Here is a 15389-nt window from a genome sequence, read left to right as displayed (position 1 = left end):
GGAAACGTCTGTAATGAATCACTACTGAGCAGAAGCGCGTGTCTGGGAGCCTCTGGGACCCTCCACCCTGTCTCTCTAGGGCCTGATTTTGCTTTTCCTGGATAGCACTTTGCACGCCTGAAGGGTCACCGTGGAGTGGCTGCAGGAGTGAGCAGGGACCATTTTCCCACTCTCTCTCCCACTCCCCCGCCCCACCAGCACCTGCTCCTGTGTCCTCCTCTCTTCTCCCTCCTTTAACTTCCTCTGGGACAAGTGCCAGGGCTTTGAAGGAGCCTCGCACCACAGGGGAGACCTAGTCCGATCTGCCCACCCCTGCCAGGCTGTGAGATCTGTCCCAGCTGCTCCCTCTGAGGTCCCCCCACTTCCTGCTCGCTCCGTCATTCCAGTGTTGGGAGAGGAATACGAGGTTAGGCTGGACGTGGGGGAATGTGGGGCCAGGAATGCTGGGTCCAGGGCCGGTGGGCTGGAGAAGGGCTGGAGATGGCCGCAGTGGAGAGTTCCTCTCTCCGGGATCTCCTAGGAGTCAAGACCGCCTTCCACAGTGGGGGTAACTCACCGTGAGAGAGTCACCCAGGGCGCCTATGACCTTGATGTCAGCCGGCTTCAGCCTATGAACTGAGAACACACACCCATGAATGGCAGAGAGAAAATGCATGAATGAAAATGAATGAAGACCTTCCTGGGAGACTGAGAGAAAGTCCAATTGTAATAGCAACTCAGTTGGACAGAGAGTCTAAGAGCCCATCCTTGTCATAAGGTTCCACGGTAGCAGCTGCAGGGTCCACCTGCCCTCTCCTCCTGAGGATGCCCTCGGAGGCTCGGGAGCTGGACGGCGGACCCATCTTTGGGCTGGTGGGGGGGGAGGCGGGGCATGGTGTCCAGGGCCTTTGGTGAGAGCTGATGCCACCAGGTGAGCAGATCCCGTTGGGGCCTGAAGCCGCCCCTGGCCACTCGGTCTGAGGATGAGGAAGGAATTGTGGCAGAGATGCAACCAACCCTTCATCTATTCTGGGATCTACTGATAATTGGGATCAAATTTTATATCATCCATATATTGATGAACAGAATCAGCTCGGCTTTTCTAAAGTGAAAAGGAACACGCTTTTATACCAGTGACTGATTTAAAAAAACAAACAAACAAAAAAAAACAAGGTGAAGTTCATATAACATAAAATTAACCATTTTAAAATCAATGATTCAGGGGTGGTTAGCCCACCTGCAATGGGTGTATGACCATGACCTCTGTCTGGTTCCAAAACACTTTTATTTCACCCCAAAGGAGACCTGTACTTATTAAGCCCTCACTCTCCACGCCCCTGAGAACCATGAATCGGTGCTCTGTGGATTTTCCTATTCTGGGTATTTCATATAAATGGAATTTTACACCATCTGACCCCTCTCGTCCTGCCTTCTTCCCCTTTCTATAATGATTCTGAGGTCCATCCGTGTTAGAGCACAAGCCAGGATTTCATTCCTTTTTTTTGCTGAATAATATCCTATTGTATGGCTATAACCACATTTTGTTTATCCATTCACCTGCTGATGGACATTTGGGTCGTTCCCATCTTTTGGGTCTTGTAGCCATGTTACTATGAACATTCATATTATAAATAAATACAAACATTTACTTATAAATGTCTGTCTCCAATTATTCAGGGTATATAGTGAAGAGTGGAATTGGCGATCCTAAGATAAGCCTGGGCTTAGCTTCGTGAGGAACCACCAAACTGTTTTCGGCAGCTCAGCTCTACTTTGTTCATCTTTGGAGTTTGAGCACATACTGTCATGTAGCCCAGCAGCCATTTACTCGTCTGATAAACACGCTGACCACCGCTTAATGGCCGGGTGCTCTAGAAACGACAGAGGGATCAGAAATGGGGAGAGAGAGGCCTCCAGGAACTCACAGGCTAAGGAAGAAGTAAGAACCGCCCAGTTATAATTATCTATAAGCTGATAAACCCTCTGGGAGACAGAGAGTGAAGTTCTGGAAGTTCTGGACTTACAAGAATGATTTACCCCCGTGGCGGGGGGTGTATGAGGGGGGTGGTTCAGAACAGGCTTCATGGAGAAGGTAGTGTTTGAACTCATGGCATGACGAGATAAGGATGGGGGAGAGGGAGGTTGGGGATTGGAGGGACAAGCATCAGGAATGCCTGTGGTATGGTAAAGTGAGAGATGTCTGTAAGGAACAGACAGTGTGACTTAAGTGGAGGGTCTGTAAAGGAGCCTAGCACAAGATAACATTGGAAAGGTAGATTAGGGCCACAGGCCTTTTATGCCCAGCTAAAGGCCCAGTAACAGGACTATTGCTACATGTATAATTACTTGCATGTATACACTTGTACTGCATCTATCTACCCCTTGACCTAATACGCAGATGAACATGAACACAAACGCATGTTGAGGACCACAACTTAAATTCCTACACTCTCAGTAAGGCATCCAATGAAACACAGAGCACCAGATGGTTTAGACCCATTGCTTTTGACCCACAGGACTACACAGAGCCCGCTTCACCCATCAATATCCAGATCATGGTTGTAGAATTCTATCTGCACCAGAAGCCATATTAGCATTCAGTAGAAACAACGTTCAAAGGGATCTCCAAGTCTTATCTCCTTCCCGAGAGACATCTTTTCTACCTGACTTCTATACCGTCTGCGGATGGGGAGCTGGTGCTCCCATGGAGGATATGCTCAATGGAAAAGTAAAAGTCCCTGCCTCTTCCTATGACAGCATGCAAACTGACACACGCATAATTGTGAATGTGTGTGTGCAAAACATACAGATCAGTGGTCTCAAATTTGAGCATGCATCAGAATCATCTGGAGAGGTTGTTAAAACACAGATGGTCTTCTTACCCCCAGAGTTCTGCTTTAGTAGGTCGTGGGAGGGGGTGGGCTAAGGATATGTGGTTAGAAGAACAATATCAAATCACAAAGCCAGCTGCACAACATTAGCACACATCCATGGGGTTGAGCCTGAGAACTTGAAAATGACCTCTTCTCAGAGAAATTGGGCTATGGGTAAAAAAGGCAACAAAACAGAAAATAAGACCTCCTCCCCTCAACTCCAGAGGGCTTATTTTAGTTTCTGGTGATGACAGTCAATCACTCTGTTCTTGTTGCCGTAACGTGTGACATACACAGTGAACACTGAATACTTGTTAGTGGGCAAAGGCTCGGGGAACTCTTTGAAGCTGGCACAATGCGGAGGAGATGGACAGATGTGCTTCAAAAGCACATTACAGTTTGCTAAAGAGGCAGCTGAAACCAGTCATCCCATCACCTAAATTTGTAGCAGACAAAGGAAACATACACACATACATGCGTGCACGTGTGTCCACCTCTATCTATGTGTAGATCAATCAATGGCGGGGGGTGGGGGTGGGGTGGGGGGGTGGAGGGGGTGGTGTCCTCCTGTTGGCCGGGAAGGATTTCCTTTGAGAGATAAGAAACCAAATGAGCCAAGCCTACATGGGAGGAGTCTGACTTATCTGGGATTTTATTAAGACAGAGCCCCACATGTTTCATTTGTTTACTATCCTGTAGACCTTGATTTGAGCTTTGCTAATATCATCATGTATGACAAAGACCCAGCCTGCAAACCCAGAAAAGTACTTTAGCAATTGCTCTCCTTGGACCAAGAACTATTTAGAGATAAGATTAAATTTATATGGTCTGATTAGCTTAACATTATCTGGTACAAACTGTCCACCACCCTGAAAAGAGCTGATAAATACATCAATAACTCATCAAGATTTCTACAGTGGGGGCCTCTTATCGGAAGGCCATCCAAGCTATGATGGAATGTCCTGAATAATGAGGAAATGGCAGATGATAGAATGGGGAAAAGACTGGACACTTTGGAGTTTTGTCTTGTACAACCCAACAGTTGAAACCACCCGGGGCCATCATCCGATAAAACCAGCCTTCTCTTAATTTTTAGGTACAGGCTGCCTAACCCATGGCTCTCTGATTTTAGACACCTATGTGAAGACTCCTGCAATGGTGGTAAACTGCTGGGACAAGGTTAGAACCTTGCTTCTGCCTTCGAAGTGCTTCACTGTGGAGTTATCTGAAGAAATACGCACATTGCACACAGGAGCTCAAGAAATGCGTTCAGTTGAGTTACAGGCTTAATTACTGGCTCTGTGTCAGAGACTTTGCAGCTCTTGAAGCTTTAAATGATGGAAACTACAGGGAGAGGAAATACTTATTCATCCAAGTGTCTTCAGCTGATTTTGGATTTGCTCAGCCAACTGGTCCCGCTGGGGGGCAAGCAGGCTCTCAATCCCTGCGGGGCATTGTTCCTTCCTTCCTAGTCCCAGCCTCAAGACCCATGAGCAGGTGGTGTGATGAGAGAAACATTTCCAGGGCCTACGTTGCATGTTACACAGTCGGCTCACAGCAAAGCAAAACCCTTAGCGCTCAGCTGGGGCTGTAACTTGGGCATTTTTCCTACTAGCTTTTGAATCGCTGGTTTTAGTCAAATGGGTACAATGAATGATGTCAAGGACTTAGAAAGGAATCGATGTCTTCAATGAATGTAAATGAACTGTTCTGACTTTGTACTGTTGGTGACAGTGGCATCTCTATTTGTGGATCTCTATTTTCAAATCCTATGAAGTTTTCCCTCTGCGTGGAATTAGCCTCTTGACTTCAAGATGGCCAACTTCAGCAAGGAGCCAAGAGCCACTGTCCTCCAGGCTCCTGATTGCAACTCTTTTGTTTGCAAAAGGCTACTCTTTTTCTCCCTGGGAAAGCCTCAGGTCAGCTGCAAGGCACAATGTATTTTTCTTAGTCATCCCAAATACGCTAGGGGCAGGCCATGGGGTAATATCAAATGAGGTAAGGGGTACCTGGGTGGCTCAGTGGGTTAAAGCCTCTGCCTTCGGTTCAGGTCATGATCCCAGGGTCCTGGGCATCGGGCTCTCCGCTCAGCAGGGTGCCTGCTTCCCTTCCCCTCTCTCTGCCTGCCTCTCTGCCTACTTGTGATCTCTGTCTGTCAAATAAATAAATAAAATCTTAAAAAAAAAATAAAATGACACAAGGATGTACAAAGTTAGAAAGCCCACAGGAGATAGACCTCCACAAAATGCACATATGCACCGCCTGGGAGGAAAAATGGGTGGCTTTTATCGATTCCTCTAGCTGCCAAGTACCAACCGGTCATAAAAAATTACATCAACTTTATATATCTCATCCCAAAGCCTCATTGATTGGTGGAAGGGGTTTATCCCCTGTGGGTCCCACAGGGAATGAGTAAGGCCCCCAGGTTGCTGGGACTGTGGCCTGTTGATGAAGGCAGTCCCCAATGGTGAGACATCACTTTTGGTTAGCTCGGGGTATCTGTGGGTGGTTGGAGAGAAACACTAGGGAAGCAGGTGACAAGGGAGGCTTTTGAAAGAACTCTGAAGCACAACGGTTGTTTTATATAGAATCTTAGTGAAAAACTGCCTTAATGGAAGGCACTTAGATCTGGTCGGTTGGAAAGATCTTTTTCAACTCAGAACTGTAGATTTGCTAAAATAAAAATACTCATTTAGATTAATTCCATGAACATCCGCTGGCCTCCTGTATGTGCTGAGTCATTGGAGGTGTAAAGATGAGATGGCCTGGTCTTGTAAGTACGCATCAGAGTCTACCATCTCAATTAGAGATTGCAAACATGATCTCCAAAGCAGTGAACGATCTTACCAGAAATATGACAATTATCAAGGAAAACTAATGATGTGGCCCCATGCGAAGTCTTTTTAACTACCCCAGCAATCCCAAGGATGGCTAAAATGTTTAATCAGAGATCACGTGCAGTGATGAAACGTGTTTTTCATTATTGTCCAGTTAGCTGTGGCCATTTTCTAAAATGACTTTCAGGCAGGACTCAGAAAGGCAGGCCCTGCTCTCATTCAGGAGGGCGGCTCCCCAGCATTTTGGTTCCATGCCCAGTTGCTTAGATCAAGGAGACGGAAGTCTATCCATTTGCTTATTCAGATGGTCCCTATCACCAGAGTATCTTCAATCTCAAGGTCTTAAGATTTCTTGTGCATATCTCTTCAAGTGCCAATGAACACAATAATCTCTGGGGTCAGGGAATAAAGAAGAGGTTCACATTTTTATCTGGGGTTTGATGTTGAGATATGTTCTACGGGATGGGTTGGTTATCATCGACATGACAGGAACATAATCTAGGCAGATTGCAAAATGCTTTATAGCTCATCCTCTCAGAATAAGATTAAAAAGGAGATGGATATCATTTCTCTATAAAGACTGTAGTGATGGCAACGTTCAAATTCTGCCTTCCTATTCCTGCCTACGTCTGTCCGTACATATATAAGTACACCTTTGGGGTTTGGCTGTAGGACGGTCTATGTTAGAAGCTAATAATTTGTCTCTGCTATTAAAGTTTTGCTAGCAAACTAGCCAATAGGGAAGACTGTCACCAGGTAGGAAGGAGGGAAAATTCTAAAGACTGAATGGATGTCCTCACGAGCGCCTTCTCACCTATTCCAACCCCTGCAACTTAGAACAAGAGGTGGCTATACACCGAAGATTTGGTACAGGCATTTTTAACTAGCTTGCTAGTCCTATGACTTAATTTGTGCATGGAGAGCTCAGACATCCAGGAAGGGTCAGGCTGACAGCTCACTGTTCTAGTGCTCAGCAAAAGGGAACGGACTACAAAGATCTATGTCCCTGAAAGAATCCTGCTAAGCACAGTGACATCCCCAAATCTGAATTCCTACCTTGGAAGTCAGCTAGGAGGCATTCAACAATCATCAAATAAATGAATGAACATGCAAACAAGTCAGTGAACAGATGAGTCACCCTCTAGGACCAAGCAAGCACAGGAACCTACTGCACTATTGCAGGATGTTCCTGGGCTGATGTTTTGAGTCCTGTAGGCCAACACACAGCCTCCCCTCACTTCCTCAAGACCACCATGGCCATGTGCACACAGCCATCACTCTCAGGCTGCCTCACCTGGAGGGAAAGAGCCCTAAGACTCTAAAGAGCCCTAAGTCAATGATTTCAGGCCTCCACGGAGGTTAAAAACCACTTGACTGGAGCCCCGTACCTGAGGTGGGAATTGTGTTGGAGGGGTCCTTGTCTGGGCAGGTGATTTCCATCCTGTCTCTCACCTGCAATGAGAGCACAGAGAAGGAGAAATGGATCTTGCGACGTAGAAAATCAGATGAGAAGCAAGGCCTTATTTGGAAAACACTAGTCAATGGAGAAACCTAGGTATGGCTTAAGATCCTCCCTCTCCTTCAACACGCCTCTCCGAGTGCCCCTGACACCCCTTCCTAAATGCTCCCCATCTTGTCCCCTCTCCTCTAGTCCCTCCACCTAGGCCTGTGCCCAGGCCTGTGTGACTCCTTCCTGGAATATTGCAGGACCCATAGCCTTCGGTCCCATGGGCTTCCTCCCCAGCCCCAGAGCCCAGACAGATGGCGTGCTCTCCCTCCCAACATAACAGAACTGTCACCCTGCTGCCCACATTCTCAGTGAGAGCAGGGATTTTTGTCTGTTTCATGTACTGTATCCTTACAGCCCCAAACAGGGTGTAGTAAATGCTCGATGAATATGTGTTGGTTGAAAAAACTACATTTCTGTTGCACCAACATCGGCATGAAGTCCGTCATCCTTAGCACATCCCAAGAGGATGTGACATTCTAAACCATCAGCTCTTGGCTCAGTTCTCATGCTCTCCGTGCCTCTCCCCAAGTCTACCTCCATCCCCACCTTACCTTTCCCTCCCTCTGGTCTCTACCCTTGGTCATCCCTCAAGGCTTGGATCATTTGTACTCTTTGGGAAGCCTTGCTAACCCTCTCTGGTTGGTTGCTTCTTCTGTGTTCCAGAATACTCATGGAAACTTTAATTATAGGACTCACTCCACCATGCTACGATTGCTGGTTGGTTCCACTGGGCTGAGTTCCTTGTGACATGTGATGTATTTTATTCGTGGTTTTCTCTCTTACGCCTGCTATTCCCCCATCCACCCACCCATTTTGTCATTTGACAACTAGTGACTGGGCACCTGCTCTGAGGCCCCGAATTCCAGGCGTACACAGAAGGTATTCAATAAATGTATCCTGAGAGAATGTATTGCTCCCCCTTATCAGATGATGATAATAGCAACACTCATATAGAACTCAGGGCATACCAGATACCAGCAGACGGGCTTTATACTTACTAACATATTATAATTGATTAACAACTCTATGAGATTGGGCTGCGACTATCATTGCACAGATTTAAAAAACACCAAGGCACAGAGATGGTAAGTGCCTTGCCCAGTGACATAGAGCCAGTAAGTGGAAGAGTCTGGACTTGAACCCACAGCTGGTCTTCTCACCTCATGGTACCACGCTGCCTCCCGGATGTTTCCTCATGGCTGAGGCATTTGTTAGAAAGTGTGGGACATGTTGCTAAACCAAGGGTCTTTCACACTCCATCTCTCAGGCTCTGTGGTGGGTCAGCTCTGCCTGTGCTGCCTGGAGTAAGTCTCACCCTCTTTTACACAACAGGGAGACGGGGAGGCATAAGTACTAAACTGGTCTCAGCTCATATTGGCCCCCAGTCCTCTGAGAATGAACGAGCACGTCAGCCTTCAAGTCTTTCCTGGCTCCTCAGAGGCTCGTGGGCTGCCCTATCGAATCTTAACAGGAACCTATCAGAGAGACTCCTGAGACAGCCACCCCGTGAGAGGAGTAAGTGTGAAGCGACCCCTGCAGGTGTGCGCCAACTTGGCAGGCCTTTGGGTCTCCATGCCATCTGGTTTCAGACTTTACCACACTTCTCCACATTTTTCTTAACTTTCTCCTCAGATTCAGGGCTCAGATGAGTCTAAAAGGACTTGTTGCCAGAGATTTGCGCCCCAATGCCTCCCTGAAGCCTCAGGGAGAGCTTCCTGCGGACCCCGCAGACCAGCTTCAACCATGGGAGGGGGCGGTGAGGAGGGGAGTGGAGTGGCCACACACTTGACCCTTCACCCTTTCCAGCCTGTTCACGGGGTTCCAGAACCTAGAGGACCATGGGGAAGGTTCCAAAGATACAGCAAGGGGTCCTGCCCCTGGGTCATCTGTATGTTTGTCAGTCACAGAAAACCTCAGCCTACCTCATGCTTCTCTTGAGATTTTGACAGCCTGGGCAGGGACTTGCTGTTCTTGTAGGTGAACAGATAGGGATTCTCCTGCAGAGGAAGGGGATACATTGTAACCATGACCTGGAAATCATTATGGTTCCTTCATCACGGCTGTGTCAGCCAGCCATGCCTTTGGCCAATTTGAAAAAATTTCATACCCCCCTTGAAATGATGTCAAAGCCATCCTCTGGCTTTTCTTCTCTGCTCATTAGTTCTCTGAAGGAGCTTATTAATACTTTGAAGTTTCCAGTTTCCAACTGTCAGCATCTCTTGCTACCCAAGCTTCATGCTATCAAAGTACATGTATTTCCACAAAAAGAGAACTTAATTGTAAGCTTCCTGGCAGCCAAAGCAAAGAGGGAAATGGGTGAATTATATAGCTCTTATAGCCTAGTAATAAAAACTAATGCAGCAAGCAAGTCAAACATTAAACTAGCATCAAATGATAAAAAGGAATTCTGATTTGTGCTCAGTTTTTTTTCTTTTCTCATTCATTTATTCAGTAGCATTAATTCTATACCTGCTACATTTTAGGCATGTTATTTAAGACACCCATCCTCACAGTCAGGACCGTGTAAGCCGTGGTTTTGGTCCTATGCCCTCCACAGGTGTGGGCCTCAGTTCTGGCATCACGAGTCCCTGACCCACAGGTGTAAACTTTAGGTGTGTTTGGTACGCAAAGCTGTGCCCAGCCTAGAAGAGCCAAGCCTAAACTCTAATGGGGCTCATGTCTCAGTCAGGGAAGACCCCTTGCCACAGAAAAGCCCACTTCTTTGTGGCCCTATCTCTCGCCCCAACTCAGCCAGGGATTCCCCCCCACCCCAGTTCTGACCTACCCGAGAGGGACAGGTCACTGGCCTCTCTTTTGCACCGGATGGCTCATCCTTCTGTCCCACGGGCTTCATCTGGAAAAGGAGGTGATCTTTAGAACAGGGAAGTCTTGGGTAAGACTTGCATAAGGGGCCGCCTCCTGGGGTAGTACTGACAGGCTCACTTGCCCAGTACTTCTCTGAGCGTGACCTGGACCTTCCGGCAGCACTGGCATCACCTAGGGACACATTAGAAATGCAATTCTCCAGCCCCATCCCAGACCTACAGAAGTCAGAAACTTTGGGCTACAGTTCAGCTCTGTGCGTTTTAATAAGCCCTCCAGGAGATCCCAGTGCACGCTCCTGCTGAAGCGCCCCAGAGGAGAGAAGTCAGCTTCCTAGCCTTCTGCTCCTGATGTTCCAGAAGTAGACACAGAATGCCAGAGATCGTGAGCTGGGACGGGGACACCATCACTGATGAAACTTCCCTCAGAGGGGAGAGCAGGCATGAGAAGGAAGGCCAAACACTTGGCTTATGTGGAAGGCCTGCAACCTCTCCCCAGGGCTTCCCCTCCCTTTATGTTCATGAACCCCCACGTCCAGTAGGGAAGGAAAGCCTGGGCTACCTGAAGACGGCTTTCGTGGCTGTGAGTGAGGCCAGCTATGGGCTCTGCCTCAAGTCCCATGTCTTTAACCGGGACCCAGAGACACAGACATGAGGCCCAGCACGGCCCTCCACTCCCAAGCAACTTGAATGTCCAGAGGTTCTGGAGTGAGTGATGGTGGGCTCAGGGCTGATCTAGGCAACTGCTTGATTACCGAAGCCCATGGAACACAGAGCGACGTGCCTGGTGCGCCAGCAGGGGGCGCAGCACGTGATACACTCAGGTTGGAGCATTGAGAGGCAGATGGGAAAAGGCAGGCCCGGAAGGATTCAGTGGGAGATGACTCGGCCATCAGAAAGGATGAAGACCCGACTGTTGCAACAGCTTGGATGAGACTGGAGGAGATGATGCTGAGTGAAATAAGTCAAACAGAGAGAGTCAATTATCATACGGTTTCACTTACATGTGCAACTTAAGGCATAGCATGGAGGACATTAGGAGAAGGAAGGGAAAAATGAAGGGGGGGATCCGAGGGGGGAGACGAACCACGAGAGACTGTGGACTCTGAGAAACAAACTGAGGGTTTTCGAGGGGAGGAGGGCGGGGGGATGGGTGAGCCTGGTGATGGGTATTAAGGAGGGCACGCATTGCATGGAGCCCTGGGTATTACATGAGGACAATGAATCACGGAACACTACATCAAAAACTGATGATGTCCTGTATGGTGACTAACAGGACACGACAAAAAAAATTTTTTAAAGAATTCAGTGGGGACAGTGGATTGTTTTTTGAAAAAGAGAGGGTGAGAGAGAGAGAGAGAAAAAGAGGGGGAGAGGGGGAGGGGGAGGTGTAGAGAGAACGAGAGACAGAGAATCTCTAGCAGACTCTGCTGAGCACAGAGTCTGACACGGGGCTTGATCCCAGGACCCTGAGGTCATGACCTGAGCCAAAATACAGAGTCGGATACTTAACTGACTGAGCCACCCAGGTGCCCCATGGGTTTTTTTGTTTTGTTTTATTTTGTTTTTTTAAGATTTTATTTATTTATTTGACAGAGATCACAAGTAGGCAGACAGGCAGGCAGAGAGAGAGAGAGAGAGAGGAGGAAGCAGGCTCCCCACTGAGCCCGATGAGGAGCTTGATCCCAGGACCCTGAGACCATGACCTGAACGGAAGGCAGAGGCTTTAACCCACTGAGCCACCCAGGTGTCCCAGGCTCTTTTTTTTTTTTTTAAGTTCCTTTTTTATTTTAGTTTTTATTAAAGATCTATTTTAGAGAGAGAGAGAGAGACCTTGCACTAGTAGGAGAAAGGGTGTGGGAGAGAGATCCTTAAGCAGACCCCCACACTGAGCTTGGAGCCTAACGAAGGGCTTGATCCCAGGACCCTGAGATCATGACCTGAGTTGAAATCGAGAGTCAGCCACTCAACCAACTGAGCCACCCAGGCACCCCTCAAGTTCCTTTTGTTCTCTTTAAATGGTCATCACACACGTGAACACTTGAAGGAGGAGGCAGGTTTGAGAGAACACAGATTTCCTCTTGTACCAGCTATGCTGCCACTTGGGAAACTCATGTTTCCTGTCAGCCCTTCTGCCCACAGGTAATAGGCTCTTTGTCCCTCATCTCCCTTCCAGTGACTTGACAAAGAACACAAAAGGCCAGAGGCTACCAGATGGAGTGCCTGATCTGGCTCAGGCATGGGCTCTGCCATCCTCCATGAAGATTTTAGATTCTTCAGCAATATCTTATCCCGGCGTCTGTGCCCCATAAACAAGAAACGAGGAGAGACCTTTACTCTTCTTGGGATTAGCTCTTCACCCAAATGGACAAAGTCAGATAAGAGAGGGTAATTAGCCTAACCTTTTGGAAAAGGAGTGGCAACCCTTTAGCTCAAAGGCTGAAGAAGGAACTGGGGTTCCCATCTTCTTTCAGTTTTATTCTGAAGGTGGACACACCTAGAAATAGGAGGTCCTACCTGGAATGTTCAAGGCTGTGCTCTGCAAGGGAGTGTGCCGTGGCCCGCTTTCTTCTCGTCTCCCATCTTCCAAGAACTTAATCACATCTTACTAATTCTGGTGTAATGGACATAGCAGAGCCCCCCCCCCTTTTTTTTAAAGAGCCTTCAAAAGGGAAATTCAGAGGATTGATTCAATATTTTCCTTTAAGAGTCTTTCCCTATAATCTCTTGATTAGTCTCCTGCATTCTTCCGCTCCTCTAATGCCCTTCACGTGGGCTCGGACCCTCTACCCTCTGCAGTGCTCAGAGATCATGCAGAATGACGTGGCCCATCCAAAAGTCCCCTCCCACTGTCTTCCCCCCCGCCCCACCCGGCTCTGTGCCCTGCACAAGTGCATGTCCGCCCCAGGGACCGGCAGGGGCTGCTCTCTGTGCTCTCACTCTGCTTCTCAGTCCCGGAATCACCCACCTTTCCTCCCCATGGCCTCCCTGCCACACAGGAACTAACCGGAATGTGGGAGGGATGACCTTAGACATTCTCTCCCAGGAGAATTCCTGAGGGTTCTCACCCAGCCCCACAGCTCCAGTGCCTCGCATGGGGCTTGGAGTACAGTGTGTGTGGTGGTGGTGGTGGGGGGTGTCTGTGATTGCTGGAAGGATCTGGGAATCGAGCTCCCCAAGCGTGGGTTTCTTCAGAACTAGCATTGCATAAGAATTATCAGAAATTATTGAGGCGGTGACAGGAAGGGTCAAGGGAATGAATGATGTCTCCCACACAGAACCCTGCGGCTTTGTGCCGGGAGCCCAGCTTCCGTCTGCAGGTGTGTCAGGCTGGGGCAGTCCCAGGGGTGTTTCAGGGGCAGAACTGTGCACCCCCTCTCCTCCCGGCGTGTGGTCCTTTCCTCTGCTGGCCCGCAGAGCTTACATGTCTGCTGGGGCTCGGCTGGGGGGAGCAGATATGGGTGTAGCCCGCACAACTGTCCCCTCTGTGGTGTCCTGGGGACTTGAGCCCCAGTGGTCACAGTGACTGTGCTGGCCCCTCTGTGCTCCCCATGGAGGGTGGCCCTCATTCAGGGCTGTCTGTGCATGTGAACGTGGGCTTGGAGGGACATAGCTCACTTTCATCTCAGTGGTCTCCGTGGAGCCCAACCCAGCAGAGACTCAGGGAGGTAGAGGCAGACACACTCCTTGCCCTCCTCGTGTCCCTAGGAAGACACAAGGGGGAACCACTCATGTATTTTGCCATGGCCCTTTGAGGCTGCCTGAGGGATGTTACACCCCCTTGGCGCAGTAGAGAAAATGGAGGCCCAGAAAGACCACACAGCTCAAGCAATAGCCCAAAACATGGCTGGAACCAGAACTCAGGTTTGCTGGCTCTTTACCCAGAACCCTTTGTGCTCACCATTTCTTACGGACTAAGCCCTGCTTGCAGGAGCGGCCCATGCACTCTAGCTGCTGTGTCCTCTCTGGGAGCCCTGGATGGTCTGCCTTTCCCCCACAAGGAACCCAGCGGACAGACACACGGGGGAAGCCCTCCGTCTCCCAGGGCCCGGCGGCAGGGATCTCATGAGCTCTCACTGGGAAATGACTGGAGGTTGGTTGGATGGGTCTGGAGACTGTGGGGGTAACAGCCCACCCAGGAAAGCTGCCTCCTCCTCCTCCTCTGAGCCCTGGGGACACCTACTGTGTCCTAGCCCTTTGGCCTTGAGTGTGAACCTTTCCATTCCCATCTGTGTGCCTGCTCAGGCTGTCCTCATTCTCACCCTCAAGTGGGCCATAGGGCACCATGGTGAATGTGAAGGTCAGAGCTCGCCCTCCGTCACGGCGGTTCATTATATCACTGAGGCCATGGTCACCCATGACGATCGACAGCAAGATGGAGGGCTAGAGGGGAGAGGATGTGGAGAGGGGTCGGGGGTGGGAGGGGGAGGGAGAAGAGCCTTTTCCCTGGATCTGCTCTCTCTGGCATTTGAGGGTCTTCATTTGTCCCCAGGGCTCTTGATCCCCATGTTTCCTCTCCCAGCAGACCACCCTCATACCACCTCTTGCTAATGCATTAGCTGTTTCTTTTCTCCATGCTCTTTGTTCCTGAAAGTCCTGGTGCTTGGGGACGCCCATGCTGACCTCATCCAACACATCCTACAAAGCCAATTGGAATCGCATCCCTGTGGGGCTCTCTCGCCCACCGCATTTTTGGGTGCATGGTCTAGCACATCATTGCCCACTGAGTTCAAGTTTACTCTTGTTCTTCTGGGTTGTCTGACCCCTCCAGCCACACCCTGGGTTCAACGAGGGCAGAGGCCATTTGGCTTGTCTTCTGTTATCCTCCTCGGACCCAGCGTAGGGCAGGGCACGTTGTAGGGGTCTTTCCACTGCTTGGAAGAAAGAGGAACATAGAAGGAGGAGGAGAGAGGTTTGGCCGAACTGCAATCAGCCCTTCCATCCCCCCCATTCAGGAGAGAGGACAGAGGGAGGGCAGCCCCTGGAGGAAGGGCCACATTCCTTTTCTCTGACCATCCCAACAGCAGGGTGGTTTTCTGAGGAAATAGCCTACCCAAGGGTCAGACCCACGAGAGGGTTCTTGTTCAAAGAAATCAAAAAACGAATCCCTGTCTTCTCCAAGGGGTGGTGTGAACCCATTGCCACGGGCCATCTGGGGACCCTGCCTGTGCCTCTTGTTCCTGACTAACGTGTGCTGACTGCTGCTGCCCATGGTTCTCAGCCCAGTGCATTAGCTGAGGAGATGAATTTTTGAACCAAGGAGGAAGAAAACCAAGTTTCTATCACTGGAATTCTAAAAATAGGGTAATCTGAACGGGGGGAAAATGACAAAATCAGGTCTCTGTCCAGTGCCCCAGAAATGTTCGGT

The 15389-nt window shown here is 49.3% G+C and overlaps 1 protein-coding gene across 1 annotated transcript in view; it reads right to left on the bottom strand.

The window, feature by feature from the left end:
* PLB1 (phospholipase B1) overlaps positions 1 to 15389 on the bottom strand; it is a 96487-nt gene that overhangs the window by 64434 nt on the left and 16664 nt on the right. The window contains exons 12-15 of the mRNA XM_059405366.1: positions 9985 to 10053; positions 9122 to 9196; positions 7078 to 7141; positions 557 to 615 (exon numbers count right to left, since the gene is read on the bottom strand). Of these exons, the coding sequence (XP_059261349.1) occupies positions 557 to 615; positions 7078 to 7141; positions 9122 to 9196; positions 9985 to 10053 (267 nt within the window). The remainder of the gene's footprint in view (positions 1 to 556; positions 616 to 7077; positions 7142 to 9121; positions 9197 to 9984; positions 10054 to 15389) is intronic.

Source organism: Mustela nigripes, chromosome 7 (genome assembly GCF_022355385.1).
Source record: "Mustela nigripes isolate SB6536 chromosome 7, MUSNIG.SB6536, whole genome shotgun sequence".
Classification (NCBI taxonomy): Eukaryota; Metazoa; Chordata; class Mammalia; order Carnivora; family Mustelidae; genus Mustela; species Mustela nigripes.
This window is presented reverse-complemented; position numbering and strand designations above follow the sequence as displayed.